General features: G+C 36.9%; 3 protein-coding genes, 1 non-coding gene and 1 pseudogene across 4 annotated transcripts; 1 reads left to right on the top strand and 4 right to left on the bottom strand.

The window, feature by feature from the left end:
- Positions 1-98: 98 nt before the first annotated feature.
- Positions 99-6906, bottom strand: LOC111007787 (uncharacterized). Its single transcript, XM_088122798.1, is given in 5 exon segments — positions 99-1327; positions 1436-2305; positions 2924-2986; positions 3112-4709; positions 4712-6906. Coding segments are annotated over 2 exon segments (2772 nt in total). The 5' UTR covers positions 6042-6906; the 3' UTR covers positions 99-1327; positions 1436-2305; positions 2924-2986; positions 3112-3267.
- A 2847-nt stretch (positions 6907-9753) lies between these two features.
- On the bottom strand, positions 9754-9839 carry LOC148211634 (small nucleolar RNA SNORD25). Its single transcript, XR_015790600.1, has one exon. It is a non-coding gene; the product is annotated as a small nucleolar RNA SNORD25 (small nucleolar RNA).
- Positions 9840-11018: 1179 nt separating this feature from the next.
- Positions 11019-14082, top strand: LOC111007802 (pentatricopeptide repeat-containing protein At5g48910 pseudogene; annotated as a pseudogene).
- Positions 13663-14997, bottom strand: LOC111007803 (chlorophyll a-b binding protein 151, chloroplastic). Its single transcript, XM_022280302.2, has 2 exons — positions 14784-14997; positions 13663-14509 (listed from the first exon to the last, which is right to left on the bottom strand). Exons 1-2 carry the CDS (start codon positions 14927-14929, stop codon positions 13858-13860), a joined length of 798 nt encoding a protein of 265 aa, XP_022135994.1. The 5' UTR covers positions 14930-14997; the 3' UTR covers positions 13663-13857.
- Positions 14998-15670: 673 nt separating this feature from the next.
- Positions 15671-19226, bottom strand: LOC111008050 (calcium-transporting ATPase 12, plasma membrane-type). The gene is made up of 2 exons (XM_022280649.2): positions 18618-19226; positions 15671-18515 (listed from the first exon to the last, which is right to left on the bottom strand). Exons 1-2 carry the CDS (start codon positions 19002-19004, stop codon positions 15906-15908), a joined length of 2997 nt encoding a protein of 998 aa, XP_022136341.1. The 5' UTR covers positions 19005-19226; the 3' UTR covers positions 15671-15905.
- Positions 19227-19359: the final 133 nt, after the last annotated feature.

Genomic DNA, 19359 nt, shown 5'->3' with positions numbered 1-19359 from the left:
ATCCAATTTAACAAATTTGAAGTGGGAGAATTTGAACTTCTTACCTGAGAGAAGGAATAAATGGTAAATAAATGTCATTTACCATTGACATATTGGCATCAGAGAATTTCCTTACTTTATATACTCCATACTTCCATACAGAGAAGAATAAAAAAGAAGAAAAAAAGAGATATTTAAACATTATGAAACTGATAAAAGAGATCATCTGAGAGTTATTTTCCATCACTTCCCTTCCCTCCTTTTCTCATAAGGCACATTCCTAGAGCTAACCAAGCAAAAACTACAACTCACAAAATATCCACAGCATCATCAATACATAATTGATCACACTACATATCAGTTCAGTTGCACACACTCTTTTCATTCTTAAGTTGGGAGAGAAGCAAGCAAATAAACCAACATAAATACTAAGTGAAGAAGTTCTCTATAGATGAAGAGTGGTATCCACGTCTGGACTATCGAAACTTCTCGACATACTTGCCGTGACTGAATTGTCAGGCCAGAACTTGGTCACAGCAGGCATTGACCTAGCTTCAAAGATATGAGCTTGTTTACCTGCATTTTGCAAGTAAAGGCCAAGGGAGAGCGAGTCGGAGTCCACCGACTCCATATCTCTCAGGGTTGACGACGAGCTTCTGGGTTCTAAATGCATTATCGAGGCATCAACCCGGTTTGAATCAGATAACAGGTTAATAAGCTCCTTCTTCTCCCTCCTTTGCTTGTCTTTCTGCAACTGTCTGAACCTTGCTTGTAACAGGGCTATGGAGGTACCAACCATGGTGGGTTCACTACTCTGCCTACCCATCTGCAGAACACTTTCAAGGGTCAGTGACGATAGGCAAGTTTAGGCTGCAATTTCTTATAGTATGAAGGTCTACAGTTTTGGAGAATGTGTACTTATAGGATTGGAAGGTTTTGCTCTTATCAATAGAATAGGGGAATGGAGTCTTTTCTGATTGATAATCAGTGATGTGAAACAAAGGAGAATCAGCTGCTTTGCAAGAAAATCCAAACAGCAAAAGTTTGAAGGCTGGTCTAGAGAGGGTTGGGTTGGTGAATATTTTAGGGAAAAGGACTTTTGATGTAAAGCAAATGTGTGAAACAAGTCCAAACCAGAAATGGATGGTAGTGTTTGGAAGGAAGCTCGAGGAATAAAAGGTTAGGTAATAATTTATGTCATTTTTTTTGTCATTTAGAACAGCCTTGGCTTAGAGGATGATGCAGAATTTGGCTGTGTTTTGGACGCTTGCAATTTCTTACACAACAAAGATATATTTTTCCATGGCTTTTGAATGGGGTTGTAAAGAGGGCCAGGGGGAGCGAGAATCTGCAGAGAAGACAAGGTTTAGGAGGAATATTTTGCATTAAAGATGGCTTTAATCAGGGCCCCCACAATATAATGCATGAAAGAGAAAGAGAAGAAGGACAATAATACCTGTTTCAGAGCATTTTCCTCTTTCATCTGTTTTCTGTTGCTGGTTTCTTTTTAAGGGAGGAACTAGGAAGATTGCCCATTAGCCAAACAGGTCTTTATTGTCCAAACCCAAATCAAAATTTTCTGGAAAGCCTACCTGCCAAGGGGAACGTTACTTCCTTCAGCCCAAAAGCTCAAAATTCCCCCATGAGTCCATTGCATGTGATGGCACCTTGGATTCTCTGCTATCTTCTGGGTCTAAATCACTTAAATCTGTAATGGTGTTAAACAATTATAAATGCCTCAAACAGACCATTCAGTTTCTCCATTCCAACAGCAAATTATCAGCCTTCAACTGTTTCCATTAAACAGAGATGTTATTTTTGGGAGGCATCAAAAAGTTTCATAAGTATGGTTATAGATAGTGCACATTGAGACGATTAAAGAACACAGCAGAATTTGAAATGATACATTAATTAATCAATTATACTTGGGTCGGACATAGGCCCCAAAATTTTTGTGCTGAACATATACATTTATTCACGGTTCTTTCTCATATATCTATTATTCAGGAAGCGCCAAAATTTTAGGCACCCGTAAGAATGGGTTTAACTCTAGGACAAAACAATTGACATTATACTTCGGTTAGTGATCCTGCAACTAATCAACCACCGAACTCTTTATTGATGACTCATACTAGTGACATGGAATGAAGTGACCTGCTCCGCGGCAGCATTCTGTCGGTACTGTCTTTGGTGACGGAAAGAATAAAGTGAATCAACAAATCGTGTGGTGTAGAAGCATCAATATTACGTATAGGCGGTAGATATTCCTGTTATAATGGTCATCAAGAACATAGAAAGCTCTGGTGCAGAAACTGTCACTTTTACCCTGCAAAATTTAGGTGCAAGAATATTCAAAACGCACTTCTCCATTACCAGTAGAAAAGCAAAATATGTGATTCAAGTACATAAACTCGAAAAGTAGACATTATAGAGAATTAGTTTCCTTTTTTGAAAGGAAAGGGTGAATATAACGAAGAAGGAATGAGTTTCTATTTATTAGGAGCACGACTATCCACAAGTGAACTATCTTATGAAGCAACATTTTGAATGGGGATCATTCTAGATGGAATCATAAAATGTCCTTAAAGTTTAGCACATGGAGGTTCCCTCTAGATCTCAATGCTTAAAGCAGTTTTTTAACCCCACTACTCCGCTAGAAGACCTGCACTCCAGCGCTAGCTCCAAGAGACATCTTTTTTTTTCTTTTTTGATAAGAAAGCTCCAAAAGACATCAAGAGTTTGTTTCCATTCATTAAGCTTTCTACTAGAGGCTTAAACCCTGGGGAACTTCCCCCAAACACTCCAAACCCTTACCAGTAGGACCACAAAGCCTTTTATCGAAAGGCATGACAAAGTGATATACACCTATGAGCAAAAGATGCTTTGTATGAATCATGATTGATATCTTATAAATTAAACAGCAGCTGGATGAAACCAAATCTACCTTTAGAAGCTTCTTGTAGAGCAATTTCCGTCTTCTTCTAAAGTACATCTACAGTTGGTTCTTCTGCAGCAACACAACAGCAGATGTTTACATTAGAGGAATACAATTGAAATGGAAGCATAAAAATCATAAGAACAGAAAACAGTGAACACAAGTTGGTTACAATTGTTACAGATTTTTTTGCTTACCACGTTAGTAAATAACAGCAATACAAATTGTTTCAGCCATTCAGGAGGGGAAATGCCATCGGTTAAATTCGAGAACTTGTTGGATCCCATTAGAACAAGGTCCATTATATTGGAAGCTTGAGAGCATTCTCGTCGTTCAAATAAAAGAACCTTGATTCATTTTGTATCCTTTATAATTCTCAACTGTTCAAAGATTTGAGGGATCTCAATTGAGTTATCTAGTGTAGATAGTTCTCTGGCTAACATAACATATGTCTGGAAATTGAGAGTGCAATTTCTAGATTCCATGACATGAAGAAGCTTCAAACTTAGATCGATCTCCCCTTCCTTGAGTAATCCATCAAGCAAAACTGTCCAGACAACCTCATCACTATTCCAATGCTTTTCAAGCATAGTTTGAAACAAAGTTTGAGCTTCTTGCTTGTAACTTGCTTTGCAAAGCGCACATACGAGCACCTTGTAAGCTGCTAGGAGGGGCTGAAAACCCATTGTAACCATAGAGTCAAAGATTTTAAGAGCAGATTCCACTTCCAAGTTCTTACATTGCCCAACCAATAGAGCATGATAAATTTCTTCACCAGGTGGCAACCCTTTCTCTTTCATGCTACCGACCAGCTGATCTGCCTCATAGCATCTACCCTCTCCACACAAGCCTCTCACCAAAGTGGTGTATGTATCAACAGTTGGTTCACATCCATAGTAAGACAATCTAGCCAGGAGACTGTACAGTGTATATGATGTGCTATTTTTCTCATCAGAGCTACAAGTATACATGACTTCATGTTGGGCTACAACTTTTTCTGTAACCAACTGACTTTCCTTTTGCAAACCCTTCAGCAATATGCCAAGGGTTCGGTAATTGGGTCTGCAGCCAACATCAATCATTCGCCTGCAAAGGAGAAATGCATGATCAATTCTGCCAAGTGCAACAAAACCATCCATAAGAGAGGTAAATGTTATCTCATCAGGGGTTAATCCCTTCCTCTCCATTCCATCAAGTAACCTTTCTGCATCCTGAGCCCTACCTTCTTGGCATAAACCATAAATTAGGGAACTATAAGTGTATAAATTTGGCAAACAATTTCTTTTCTCCATGTCATGGAAAATCTTGAATGCAAGACCTGTCCTGCCATTCCTGCAGAGCCCATCGACCAAAGATGTGTAGGTAATGACATTTGGGGACAAACCTTGCTTCACCATTCTACCACAGAAAATCTCTGCTTCAGAAATACGATTAATTTTAGAGAAACCACTTATCATCACATTGTAGGTTTCACTACTTGGAAGGTTTCCACTTTCCACCATCCTCTTAAACATTGCTAAGGCATCATCCACTTTTGCCACTGTGAAGTATCCATCAATTATTGCTGTATACGTAACCTGATTTGGAGAAATACCATTTTCCATCATTTCATTGAAAAGAGAAGCTGCACAGTCCAATTTTCCCCCTTTAGAAAACCCCGAAATAAGTTCAGTATAAGTCCAAGCATCTGGCTTACATCCATTACCCTTCATCATTTCAAACAATCTCATTGCATTGTTCATGTATCCCTGCTTGCTATATCCGCAAATAAGTGTATTGTAAGTTACCACATTTGAGAAGGACCAGTCTTGAGCATTTTGTCAAAGAGAACCATTGCCTTCTGAATGTCACCAATTGAGCAAAACCCTTTAATTATTTCGTTATATGTTTGTGTATTCGGCAAACTACCATGACTCTCCATCCACTGAAAAGTTTTGAGAGCAATTTCAAATCTTCCTTCCACACACAATTGATTAATCAAGGCATTGTATGTAACAGTCGTTGGAACCAAACCATCAGTCAGCATCTTGTGATATAGGCCAATTGCAACCTGAATTTTCCCATCTCGAGATAAACCACTAATTAATGCTGTAAACGTTTGAACATTTGGACGACAGCCCCTCTTTTTCATTTTGCCTAGAAGCTCTACCGCCTCACTGGAACAACCAGCATCACATAATGAAACTATTGGAATTGTGTATGTATATACTGTTGGTTCGATCCCTTTCTCAACCATTTCTTCGAGCAAATCCATTGCCTCTTCTAACCTCTCTTCACCGCATAGTCCATTGATAAGGGTTGAATAAGTTACCGAGTTTGGATCGCACCCCTCTTTCACCATTTGGTCAAACATCTCAAATGCCAAATCTAAATTATGATTTCTACAATGCCCAAGAATCAAAGATGTGTATGTAAAAGCATCTGGGCAGGCATCATAATGAAAAATATGACTCAAAATCAACTCTGCCTCTTGAATCTTTCCCTTCTTGCATAAAATATTTATCATTGTATTAAATGTCAATAAACTGGGTCTGATCCCACTGTTAAGCACCTCGATATACACATCTCGAGCTAAACCAACCATTTCAAACTTGCCCAACTGAATCAAAAGAGTATTAAAACTATACAAAGTATACCCAAAACCGTATTTGGTATTAATCTCACTCAAAAACTGAATTGCCCGCTTAACCTCTCCTTCATTTCTACATGTTTTAATCATTAGAATTCTTACATGGTCTGCCGGCGCAAAAAGACGATCGCGGACAAGCCTATTCAGCATCGAAACGAAGCAGCTCATATCGTGTTTGAAGAAATGCCTCCTCGAAATCCAGAAGAAGAAGCGCAAGACCGAATCCGTGTTCTTGTGCGTTTCGAGGAGCTTCACTACGTGATGGGGTCTGAGTTTGGGGCTCAGATGGCAAAGCTCTGAACTCCATTCCCATTTGGGGCGAGAAAGAATATCAGAAATCTTAGAGACCAATTCGGGAAAAGGGTCTGTGGGTGATGAAAGTGAAGCGGCTGAACAAGGGTTCGGCTCCGATGAGAATTTGAGGGATTGGTGAGAACCCAATACAGAAATAAGGCTATGGAGGCACATACGAGGTGGGGTTTTGAGGGGTTTTAACATTTCGGATTGTGGGCAGTCATGAAGTTTCCGAAGGTTTCGAAGATCTGGGAGATGGGGGAGCGTGATTCAGCGAATATAGAGATCGTCGAGCTCGCCAACGTGGTCATTGGGGAACCATAGCTCCAATTAAGCAGGTGAAGAGCAGGGGGAAGAAGAAGAAAAATCACCAAACAGCTGAGTCAAAACTTTGAGCCGCCAATCTGCTAAAGTTTCGAAGTCTCCTTTTCGTTAAAATCCTGTAGAAAAATGTAAAATTGAATACAAATTGTAATGAAACGAGGGTTTAATCTATAAACTTCTCACACCATTGTTTGCTTGCTTGGTGTTTAGAAAATTAGAACTGATTCCCAAGGGCTATAGATAATTGTTTATGTTAAGTTTTACCAACCTTAATGTTTGAAAATATTAGGTTAAACTTTATTCTCTAAACTTCAAACCTTCCGACTCTTAACTTTTATCAAATTTTAACCCTTAGATTTTTTTTCTTTTCGCTCATATGGGTGAGAATCAACCAACGATGCTTGAAATGGTAATACGTGTTTATTAAAAATGTGCTCTATTGATAATTCTAATTCTTAGATGTGAAAGTAAGATGGTGTAATTAATTGTAGTTAAATTACATATTTAAATCTAAAACTTTCAAACGTTTAATAGCTTCATGTTCTTAATTTTCAGTTTTGTGTCAAAGCAAGCATAGTTAACTCCGCATTGTTCACAAAATTTCGAATCTTCTTTTCTATCACTGATTACTCACAAATCTCGCTCAATCCCCCACCTCAACTTGTTGTATTAAAAAAAATTTCAATTCTGTGTATAACAACAAGTTGTAACATATTCAAAAATTTTAAAAATTAACATATTTATTAGATTTGAAATTAAATTTTGTGTCTAATTTAAGATTCTAACTTTCAATTTTTTGAATAATAGATATGTGAAATTAAAAATTGTCAAATAGGTCAAGGACCTATCGATGCAAAAATAAAAATTTAAAAATATATGATACACAACATTAAAAGTAAGGTTTATTAAACATTTTTTAAAATTTAGATATCTATTAGATTAGCCAGAAACTAAAAGTTAAGTTCAACAACGAATACAACTACTATTATTTCTTTGTTATAGATTGAGATCATACACAATCAACTTCCAATGTCATACCTTTTCGTGTCTCCAACTTTTAATTTAATTTAAAAGCAAATTTTAATTAATACTTTTAATTGAATAAGTTTGTTTTTATTGTAATTTTGTGATATTTGTAAAAACTTTGTAATTTTTTTTTAAAGAGGATTATATGCTTGATTTTAGGATTAGTTTCAAATTAATTTTAGATATTTTGTGGTTGGTTGGTAAATATACAGAGACCTACGTCTATAGTAAAAATATTTGCCTAGACTTCAAATATCGTTCTATAAATTATAATTTTATTTTGAAAGATGTAATCTGAATTTTTGGTAAATGCTCTCATTCTAAAAAATTAATTAGTAAATTTTTCTCTCACAACTCTGAGTTGAAAGAGATTTTTATCTTCTCATCACATGAAAGCTTTTTCTTAAAAAGGTTACCGAACGCATAGGAAGAGGGACAAGTAAGATCATCCTTTCTTTTGCTTTAACCGACTCAACTATGCAAGTAAAATAGATTTGTTCTTTTAATACCTAGATGACCTTAAAGTAATTATAAATAAACTTTTCAACATTATCATCCTTTAGAGTCCTCAGAATCATAAGTCAAGTTTGGAGATTCTGAATCGTGTTGGTCCATTCAATTTTTATCTATTATTTTCCATCTCAATTTCAACTACAAATTACACTCTATACATTTGAATATAGCTTATACTAAAGAATTTTCATGGTACATGCAACTTGTGTATCCAACTAAAATGGTATCAAAATTGATTAAGCAATTGCACTAAGCGCAACCTCTATTGGCATATACCTCAAAGATTATGAGTTTGAATCCCCTCCCCAGCTTGTGTTACCCAAGAAAAAAAAAATCCTTTTTTATTTACAATTTCTACGTTCACTAATTTTTTCTCTCCTTTAAAAATTGAAAATCAAAATTTTCAACTCAATTTTTTTTTTTCCATTTTTCTATCTTTTTCTCTAGATTCAAAATAAAAAATTCGATTAAACTTTTTTTCTAAGTAGAAAGTACCAACTAATACTCAAAATCAATCTTTTTTTAGTCATGTACACTTCATAATCTATTGAATTAGAAATCGAACCAACAATTTTTTTTTAAATAAAGGTTATATCAGTATTACTCCAATTATATCATAGGAACCATATGCAAATCGCTTGTGAGGATTGTATAAAAAAAGTTTCATTTTTACTCCCTCATTCACTATTTATTTATTATTTTTTTCTTTTTTCCTTCGCTGACTATAACAAGGAAAGATGCAATATGTGCAAAGATGTAATTGTGTCCTAACCATGGTTTTAAATATCCGTCAAGATTTCTATAAACATATTGTTTTTATGGATTCGACATTAACATGAAGAGTAAATCGATATTTTCATCATAGAAAAAACAACAAAATATGAAAAACATCAACAAAATATCACTAATATATACATAATATTAAAATTAATTATTTTTACCTAATTTAGAAATAAGACAATGTTTATTTGTTTATTTTTTTTATTTTTATAAAAATATCCATTAATATCAACATCAACATTGACTGAGAAGTAATTTTTTAATCTATAGCTTTTCAAAGTAATTCTACTGCTTTACCTTTTAATAATTAAAAATAAATTAAAATTAATAAATTTCAAACTCATCGATACCACGTCAACCCATGTTATAACACAAACACCTCCTAAAACATTTCCTAAAAAGATTTCACTTTTCTAAAGTTGAGAACTAAATAGAAACCTTATAAGTTAAACTTATAAGCTTTTGTAAATTTCCAAAATTTTTTTGCTAAGCTAATTACATAAATAGAATAATAAAAATATATACTTTTAATTTTATTTTACAAACAAAAAAAATCATTATTAGTTTATAATTGTAAACAAGATTTTAAATATCACAATTTTAAAGAATTTCTAAAAAAGATTATAAAAATTCAAAATTCAAAATGAAATATTTAAGCTAACAAATAATAATTTTACATCTTTTAAATAAGTTTGAACTAATTATTAATATTAAAATTGTGTCTATATTAATAAAATTTTGTTGATATTTTAAATATTTTGTTGGTTATTTTTTGTAATATTCTCGACATAAATTAAAAAAAATATGCAACATTAAGAAAATAATAACATACAATTGTGACATTTTAAAAAATTCCTGAAATTTCTCCATTTAAATATGCACTCTAAATTTAATCTTCACATTTAAACTAATAAAATAAATAATTTTTATATTTAAGACAAGCACTCTCAAGCTGAAACTATTTTAATAACTATACTGTAATATTTTCAAAAGTCTTGGTATGATTTACATTTAAAAATAATAATAATTAAATTTGGTCATTGTAAAAAAAAATAATAATAATAAATTTGGCCCCCCAAAAAATTTGGTCCTAGGGTTTATCATCTCAAATCTGCTCATCTTCTCAAAAGAACGCCCAAATTCCCCATTTGTTCCATCATAATCACAACTGAATCAACATCAATCCCGAATCCATCTTCAAAAAGCTCCCAGATCACTAACGAATCCCCGAGGATGAATCGAAATCAAAAGAAAAGGGGAAAAAAAATACCTAAGCAACTCAGTCCCTTAGATGTTCATAAAAAATTGCGATCACATCCGCAAGTCATTACAGGTCTGTAAAGGCTCATCACCGTTGCTCAACAAGATCGTTTCGATGCATTTGAATAAAAAAGAAGACGTTGATTTGATTGAAGATGTAGCTACTCCAGTGTTCTCCCGAACGCTATATGAGAGAAAGCAAAGGGAGAGATTGTGAAAAAGTAACACGGTCGATGTTGCTTCAAGGGAACGAGTCGAGTGGGAACAAATCAGATCCACACCGACCAGATAATGAAGCATCAAATCACATCACACGCATTGATTTCAGAACAACTCCATGGAAAACACAAACAAATTATGGAAACTAGGGCAAAAACTAGGGCCGAAGAGGGCTGCTCCTGAGAACAACGATTAAATCCGAAAAAACGAAGAGAAAAGGAAGATGAGTGAGTTCAGATCTGTAAAAAAGGTAGAGAGAAGGAAAAGAAGATGAACAAGTTCAGATCTGTAAACAAATAATAATAATAATAATAATAATAAACAGAAAATAAACGAAGAAGAAGAAGAGACACAAACAAGTTCAGATCTGCGAAGAAGATAAGAGAGATTGAACGATGGGAGTTCCACTTAAATAGAAGATAAATGGCAGAGAGAGAGAAAATAAGAGAAGTATCTAGAATAGTTTATATATATTCTTTTCTTTTTAAAATAATTAATCAAAATATTTATAGATTGTTGGCAAAACATAAAATAATAAAATAATTGTAATAGAGAAGACGATAAAATAATTATGATTTTTAAATATAATATAAAGTTTAGAGCCTTATATACTAAAAAAAAAAGAAAAAAGTTTAATTTTACACAAATAACATAATTTAAATTAAAGTCTAATTTAACTATTCAAGTCTTAAAAAAAGTGTGATGTAAAAAAAAGAAAAGTCAATACCGTGTTATATTTAAAAAATGATTTTTTCATGAAATGGATTTTCTCAAAATTAAAATGTAATCTAGTTTAGTGATATGAAGGTAATTAGTAATTTTTTATTATAATAAAATTTTTGGTTCGAAAACAATTATTTTCAGTATTTAAATACGTGTTTAGTAATGTAAAAAAAAAAAAAAAACGTGTCTGGCCGTAGAAATTAAAATTGAATTTAAATTTTAAAAACAATGTTGTTTTCATAATTTTTAAGCTTGATTGCAAAATTCAGAAACAATTTTAAAAACCCTAATATGTGAAATAAATATTCAAAACAAAGGAACAAAATTTGGCCTACATATTAAACAGAACTCAAAAAAATAGTTTCTAACATACTTTTATTTTCCCCAACCCAAATTTGTCTCGTAGTTTTACCCCCAAAATCTCAGAGTAATCAATAAAGTTTATATATTTCCATGTTTGACGTTTGCCGCCGATCTTGAATTCTTCCCCATCAGAGGTCTATCAGCAGGGATTGGAGGAGAAATTGTTCAAAAATCCATCTGGGGATTTTCTAAATTTGCAGTGGTTATCAGTTGTTTGCTAAATATTTCAACTGGGTATTCATAACTGAGCTCCATTCTTTGATTTCTGGTATGCTGTCTCTCGCACTTTCGCATTCCCTCCTCCCATTTCTCCCTCGGAACCTCCATTTTCCTCTCCAGAACTGCGAAACTGAACGAGAAGTGAAGCAACTCCACGCTCTGTCGCTCAAAACAGGTTCCTTCAATCACCCTTCAATATCTTCTCGTCTTTTGGCGCTCTATACAGATCCTAGAATCAACAATCTCGAATATGCTCGGTCCCTTTTTGACTGGATTCGAGAACCCACTTTGGTTTCTTGGAATCTGCTCGTCAAGTGCTACGTCGAGAACCAACGTTCGAATGATGCCATTTCGTTGTTCTGCGAATTGCTCTCTGAGTTCATTCCTGATTCTTTTACACTGCCTTGCGTTCTGAAGGGTTGTGCTCGATTAAGTGCTCTAGACGAGGGGAAACAGATTCATGGGTTGATATTGAAAATTGGGTTTGGGGTGGATAAGTTTGTTTTGAGTAGTTTGGTTAGTATGTATTCTAAGTGTGGTGAGATTGAGCTGTGTAGGAAAGTGTTTGACCGAATGGAAGATAAGGATGTAGTCTCATGGAATTCTTTGATTGATGGATATGCAAGATGTGGTCAAATTGAACTGGCACTGGAGGTGTTTGATGAAATGCCGGAGAGGGATTCTTTTTCATGGACTATTCTGGTTGATGGGCTTTCGAAAAGCGGGAAGTTAGAGACTGCTAGAGACGTGTTCGATCGAATGCCTACTCGAAATTCTGTATCCTGGAATGCTATGATTAATGGCTACATGAAAGCTGGGGATTTTAACACGGCACGAGAATTATTCGATCAGATGCCAGAAAGAAACCTCGTTACATGGAATTCGATGATCACTGGATACGAATTGAACAGGCAGTTTTCACAAGCCTTGAAGCTGTTTGAGGTTATGTTGAGAGAAGAAATATCACCCAATCATGCCACTATCCTTGGAGCTCTTTCTGCAGCTTCAGGATTGGTTAGTTTTGGTAAGGGAAGATGGGTTCATTCCTTCATAGTGAAAAATGGATTTGAAACAGATGGCGTGCTTGGCACATCGCTGATAGAAATGTACTCCAAGTGTGGCAGCATTGCGAGCGCCCTCAGAGTTTTCAAATCTATACCCAAAAAGAAATTGGGGCATTGGACTGCTATAATTGTAGGCTTGGGAATGCATGGTTTGGTAGGGCAAACTCTTGAGCTATTTGATGAAATGTGCAGAATTGGGCTGAAGCCTCATGCTATTACTTTTATTGGACTGTTAAATGCTTGTAGTCATGCAGGATTTGCAGACGATGCCTATCATTACTTTAAAATGATGATGGACGATTATGGAATTGAACCCTCTATCGAACACTACGGTTGCTTGATCGATGTTCTGTGTCGTGCAGGATGCCTTGAAGAGGCAAAGAATACTATTGAGAGAATGCCCATCAAACCAAACAAAGTTATTTGGATGAGTCTACTAAGTGGTTCTAGGAAACATGGAAACATAAGAATGGGGGAATATGCGGCTCATCATCTGATTGATCTGGCACCAGATACTACTGGATGTTATATTATCCTTTCGAACATGTACGCTGGAGCTGGCTTGTGGGAAAAAGTTCGGCAAGTAAGAGAAATGATGAAGAAAAAAGGAATCAGAAAGGATCCAGGATGCAGTTCCATTGAGCATCAAGGTTCAGTTCATGAATTCATTGTGGGTGATAGGTCACATCCTCAAACAGAAGAGATATACATCAAACTGAGTGAGATGAAAGAGAAATTGAACGTAGCTGGACATGTTCCCGACACAACTCAAGTTCTTTTGTGCCTTGAAGATGATAATGAGAAAGAATCAGAGCTTGAAACCCATAGTGAGAGGTTGGCAATAGCTTTTGGTCTTATCAATATCAAGCATGGAAATCCCGTCCGCATCATAAAAAATCTTCGTATTTGCAACGATTGCCACACTGTTAGCAAACTTCTTTCCCATATATATAACCGTGAGATCATTATCAGAGACGGTAGTCGATTCCATCACTTTAAAAGTGGGTCTTGTTCTTGTAAAGATTTTTGGTAACTTCTCTTCTAAGCTGGTCGTTAAGCTTGCCTTCGTGCTTGATCGTGTAGCTTCATGTTCATCAAATCCTCATCTTCATGGTTCCAGGTAAATTCCATCTTTGCAATTTAATACATCTTAAGGAAGTAGCATAGTGGTCTTTCTTGGAAAATTGTATAAGCTTATCAGTTTTGTAAAAAGCTTCATAGTTTTAGCTTCCTTATGTCTCAAACGATTTAAAGGAAAAGCCTTCCTAGTGATTTTGAAATTCTACTTGGAGTTAAGCAATCTGTATTCAGACCTGCAAATAGTATGTGCCATCTAGTGCAATGGGTTGAAATTCTATATATGAAAACAATACAAAGCACAAGGAACTCTCAACTTTAATGATACAATTTAATTGCAGGAAGTTTCTACTGGAGAAATTACATCAGCACTGATAAAGGCCACAACATGAGATTTGGAGGAAATGTGAGAAGATTATGGTAAAACAGAGAATTGTTTCCTATAGGTTTCTTCATTTTCCGGGGACAAAGTTGGTGGCGTAAGCCCATGCGTTGTTGGCAACAGGATCTGCGATGTGGTCTAAGAGATTCTCAATCGGACCTTTTCCCGTGACAATAGCCTGAACGAAGAATCCAAACATGGAGAACATTGCGAGGCGTCCATTCTTTAGTTCCTTCACCTTCAACTCAGCAAATGCATCTGGGTCATCTGCCAATCCAAGTGGGTCGAAGGAACCTCCAGGGTAAATTGGGTCGAGTCCTTCACCGAGGGGACCGCCACCAACCCGGTAACCTTCGACAAAGCCCATAAGCACAACCTGGCAAGCCCAGATTGCAAGGATACTCTGGGCATGGATGAGGTTGGGGTTGCCCAAATAATCAAGACCACCCTCAGAGAAGATCTGAGAACCAGCCTTGAACCAAACTGATTCACCAAACTGGACACCATTCTTTGCAAGGATTTCAGGGAAGACACAACCTAATGCACCAAGCATGGCCCATCGGGAGTGGATCACCTCAAGCTCACGGTTCTTCGCAAAAGTCTCGGGATCTGCTGATAGACCGGCCGTATCCCATCCGTAGTCACCAGGGAACTCTCCAGTCAGGTAAGATGGTGTTTGTTCAGAGAATGGTCCCAAGTATTTTGGGCGGTCTGGGCCGTACCTGTTTCATCAAAAACAGGCATTTGAATTTCAAGCCTAGTGTGTATGGAAATTAAATCTTCCTACTTAACTAACATCTTATAATGGGGTCTGTGTTGAATGAACTGATCTTTTTCTTAACTCATCATGTCCAATATGCAGGAAAACACCATATTTTACAGCACATAGCAAAAATGGCCAAGCTACTACTAGCATGAAGATGCAGAAAAAACATCAGGGCTCTGATATTTTAACAGTTAAAGTGAATATGTGGAGCTTAGGGAAGGGAGATTAACCATATGCTTTGTGGAGCACTCTTGACAGTTCGGCGCATGGTGAAGCGGCCGCCACCGACAGCGCCAACCCTCCGGACGAGCTCATTGGACTGCTTCAAGGCAGGCTGGCCGGCAAAGGCAGACTGTTGGATGGCAGAGGTGGCCATATTTTTCTATGAAGCTTCTTAGAAGAAGATGCAATGCCAAAGGGGGGCTGAAGGCTGGTTTAAGACGAGAATTGTGGTAGTGGAAATGAAGGTTATATTGGGGATGGAAAGATATAGTGGATTAGGATAGCTACACGTCAGCAGCATCCTATTGGTCCTTCTGCTTAAACCCAGATTCTCATGCAGATTATTTATGGCGTATCGTCAAGCCACGTGGCAGCCAAGATATTGGTGGGGTCGGTCCACATAGCCACAAGTATTTAGTCATTGTACTAAATCCAATTCTTTTGATGGGCCGAACGAACTGATGAGGCACAATAAGCCCAAAACTCTAATTGAAGTGGCCCAACTGACCAATACCAGAAGACTTGTTTTTAAATATATCTTGGGAAGAAGTTTTGGTTTTTCATTATACTTGTTTGAAGACTGGAATTTGAATAAGTTAGTTTTATTCACAAAACTGAAATATAATGATGCAATATTCATATTTTTGTTTTTTGAATGGGAAATTTCCAACTCTATAAGAAAGAGTGGGTGTCTTATCTACTGAGCTAGATTCAAATTGGATAATGAAGAGTGACGTATACATCTCATGAGTGCTCATTGAATATGGTATCCAAGGAGCAACTATTGCAAATGTAAAAAATGAAAATTATCCAGCAATTTAACAAATCAAAACCATTTGAAAATGAAATTTTAACAAAGGTTACGTTCGACCAACTAAAATTAATGGAACCAAGAGAACCAACAAAATAATATTTTATTCAAAGGGTACAAATACAATAGATGAACCCTCTACTTATAGAGGATTGATAGGTTAACTTACTAACCTAGTATGCTAAACAACTCATTATGAACCAAAATAATTAATAAATTAAACCAAGAATTATCAATCTACCACCATTGATGCTACATGAAACATGACTTTTTTAGATTATTACATGCAAATGTACCATCATAAAAGGGAGTATAAATATCAAACCACTTGAGTTATGCTTAGGATGACACTAAATCTATATGGTATTAAAACGACGAACATAAAACATATATGTGCAATAGAGAACAAAGTGGCAAGTACCGGTAAGAAGATTCTTTTGGCCCATTCTAGTGTCAATGTCAGTGATGCAAAAAGGAAACAAACAGCCCAGCCCACTGCACTTAGTCTCACACCATTGACAGTTGTTCCAGCAAACTCAATCACCATCACTTGCACAACCAATACACCCACCAAAGAAATCATAAACCAGAGACTCTTCAGCACAGCCTTAAAAACTACAATCCCCTCTGTTGCAAGTCCCATAGCAGCAAGCAGATTGCAAATCTGGAAAAGAATGAAGGTATTGAAAATCATGGTATGCCGCACATCATCGTTCATGCTAGGCAGAGGAATCTTTTGTCCCACATACTCTGATAGCAAGAAAAGAAGAGCTTGACATAGGACATGGATTACAATCTTCTTCAGAATAACTTTGGTTATGAGAGATTGATCCCTACCGCATTTTAGAACGTGTTTAACTTTATCACCATTCAATTCCATTACCATCATCAGGCTACCAAGAAGGCATATAATCAAAGTCACCCAGATAAGGTGGATTGTCGTTATTGAAGATTTTCCAGAAACCATGGTGTAGGCTAAGGTTATCAGAGGCCCAGAGATGGAAGCAATGAGCTGAACTTGATAGAATTTTTGAATGTTAAGGTAAGCGCATCGACCACATTTGAGTATCGGGTTCAAGGATGTAGCATCTTCACAAATGATATCAGAAGCCGTTCGAGATACTTCGGTGCTCCAGTTTTGTAGTGTCACCCCAACATCGGCTTCCATCAAAGTCTGAACATCACTCTTTGTCAAACCTCCCAAGAAAGCAACAACATAGCCGTCGGATTTCAATTCTTGTAGTAAGAGATGCTTGTCTTCAGGGGTTGCCTTCCCCATGACAGTAATTGACTCCATTAGCTCATTTTTCTCCATTCCAGGACTCTTCATTATTTCCCTAAATTTCTCACCTTCAACCACTTGGTTGTTGGAGCCACACTGAATTCCAAGATCAACAGCTACGGCTGTGGCCACAGAAAGCTCATCTTCTGATGTCAGTATGATTCTTACACCAACATCTTTGAGATCCTTGAAGGTCATTTTTATATTTTGACATGAGTACTTAAGACCCACAAATCCCAGCAACTTTAACCCTCCTTCTTCAGACACCTGATCATTCGTCTGTTTACAAGCAAATGCAATGGGTTTTAAACCGTCATTTCTCATATCATTAATCACCTTTTCAAAGAAATCCTTCCGGTTCCTTATTTCATGAATTGTGCCTCTGATATCATAGTATTGTGAGCACATATTCAGAATACCTGATGCATCCCCATTGTAGTGCAAATGAATATTTGCCTCTGGATCCCTACTTCTGTTCAGTGCTCTAGTGCCATTTCTTGAGCCCAAAATTACATGATCAAAACGTAAAACTTTGGCTGCATGCTCAAAGCCTTCCCGAATATCAGGATGAAATCCCATACCAGGGTTGATCTTTTCTTCCCCAATCAAAAGCTCTCCAACCTCTACCTCGTGAAATGATAGCTCACCAGTGATGTTAATACAGATTGCTGAAACAAGGCCCAAAGTTCCACAAGTTGACAGATTCCGAGACTTCCCTCCATGAGATCTTCTTATCTTTTCCCTCCATAAACAGAGGGAAATTATGATTGAAAAAGGCATCCCATGTTGTATTGCTATCACCATGGTCAAGAGAACAGTTGCCAAGAAGGATACTCCTCGCCCAGATTTAAGGAACATTCTTTCGAAGACATTCGCCAAGACACCCATCGTGACTTTTCCCTTGGTTTCGGGCTTATCATTGTAGAAATCATCAAGCTTTTTACATATCAGACGTGTTAGAATTACAACAAGAATTGTTGAAGACACAGAAAGAGAGAACTTTTCGATAAATTCATATGGTTTGTTCATTCTAGATTGAAACAGCGTCTCCTGTGAACGATGAACAGCCGCATCAAGCAGCCCCTTTCTCAAAGCTGTATCGGCACCGGTAGATACTGAAACCATGACCCCTTCGCCACATTCAACCACAGAACCAGAAAATAGAAATGGATTTTGATCAGGATCAATCTTCGGGTTTATTACTTCATCCACAGTCAAATTTTTACCACTGATCAGCAACCCATATGCAGGAACACGGTCACCCTCCTTCAAATGTACTCTCTCTCCCACCTTAACATCAAAAACAGAGACCGTTACGCGTATTCCACCTCTTTCTACATTCACTTTCCACTCATTCCCAATCTTCAAAAGCTCCTTCTCCTCTGCTCTTTTCCGGTGAAAGCTTATGGCCGAAGGGAAAAATACAAGTACAAAAACTGCAACAAGTATACCAACAGCATCATGCCATCCATGTTCAAGTCCTTGTTCCAACGATCCAATGGCCAAAGACAAATCAGCAGCAATAATGAGGACAAAGATCGTGCAGCTATTTGCGGACTGCCACGAAGAGTACCAGAATTCTCTCGAAAAAAGAAAAAAAGAGCCTACCCCACGAACCGATAGTTCCGAACCCTCAATTGCAGCAATCTATAGACGCGAGAAACTAAATTCAAACGCCAAACAGTCCTAAACTCAAAAAGACATAAATCATATCGTAACAATCAGAAGCAGGGCAGCTATATGCGTTACCTGCGCCGGTGACTCAGAATGCAGAAATGAGACTGCCGCCTCAACACCGCCGCACCTCTTTAGGGCTTCTAAATTCCTCTCTTTCACAATCCGTTCAATTGGCGGCCTCTCGATTTCCCTAATTTCGTCCCCTTCGCCTTCTGCATCTACTTCAACGGCCGTGAAGGATCGAGAAGAGGAGGTTCTGTTGGTGCTCGGCTGATTAACCGGCGGCGGTGCTGTGGTCCTCTTCAGGCCGATTACGAAGCATACGCACAAGACTAGTTTCTTGAAGCCGAGGGGTTTATAGGGAATACTACTGCAGCCACCGGCAGCGGCGGCGGTAACCACCAGAAGTGGTCGAACGCCGTCTTCAGAAGCAAGATCATGAGCTTTAATCTGAACCATTACCCTTGATTCTGCAGGACGAAAAGAAGAAAATGAGTTAAAATTGGGAAATGCTAAGAATTAATCGAAGATTTAAAGGGAGAAAAATCGATGAGCAATAGTTCTCATCTCCAAAGTCCACATTGTGGGATCCTTCCGGGAAAATTCCGGTAACCGCGTGGCGGACTTCAATCCATCAATTTCTCAGAGAAGTGGTACAGTGGAAATGGAGTAACGATCGAGAATTTTGTTTGGATTCTTCCACGAACGGTTTAATAACTGTCATACCTGACACATACACAATATATTTTAACTTTTTTTTTTTAATTTTATTTTTCTAAGATGTGAATGTTAAAATTGACTGAGTATAAATTTA

Source organism: Momordica charantia (genome assembly GCF_013281855.1).
Source record: "Momordica charantia cultivar OHB3-1 chromosome 4 unlocalized genomic scaffold, Mcharantia_2.0 BLBB01000004.1, whole genome shotgun sequence".
Taxonomy (NCBI): domain Eukaryota; kingdom Viridiplantae; phylum Streptophyta; class Magnoliopsida; order Cucurbitales; family Cucurbitaceae; genus Momordica; species Momordica charantia.
The sequence above is the reverse complement of the archived record's forward strand: the minus strand, read 5'-3'. Positions and strand labels throughout refer to the sequence as shown.

Coding starts and splice junctions, on each gene's coding strand:
- LOC111007803 (XM_022280302.2), bottom strand. CDS start 14,929: ATGGCCACCTCTGCCATCCAACAGTCTGCCTTTGCCGGCCAGCCTGCC. Junction 14,510..14,783: donor AGTGCTCCACAAAGCATATG/GTTAATCTCCCT, acceptor TTGATGAAACAG/GTACGGCCCAGACCGCCCAA.
- LOC111008050 (XM_022280649.2), bottom strand. CDS start 19,004: ATGGTTCAGATTAAAGCTCATGATCTTGCTTCTGAAGACGGCGTTCGA. Junction 18,516..18,617: donor ATTCTGAGTCACCGGCGCAG/GTAACGCATATA, acceptor TCGCGTCTATAG/ATTGCTGCAATTGAGGGTTC.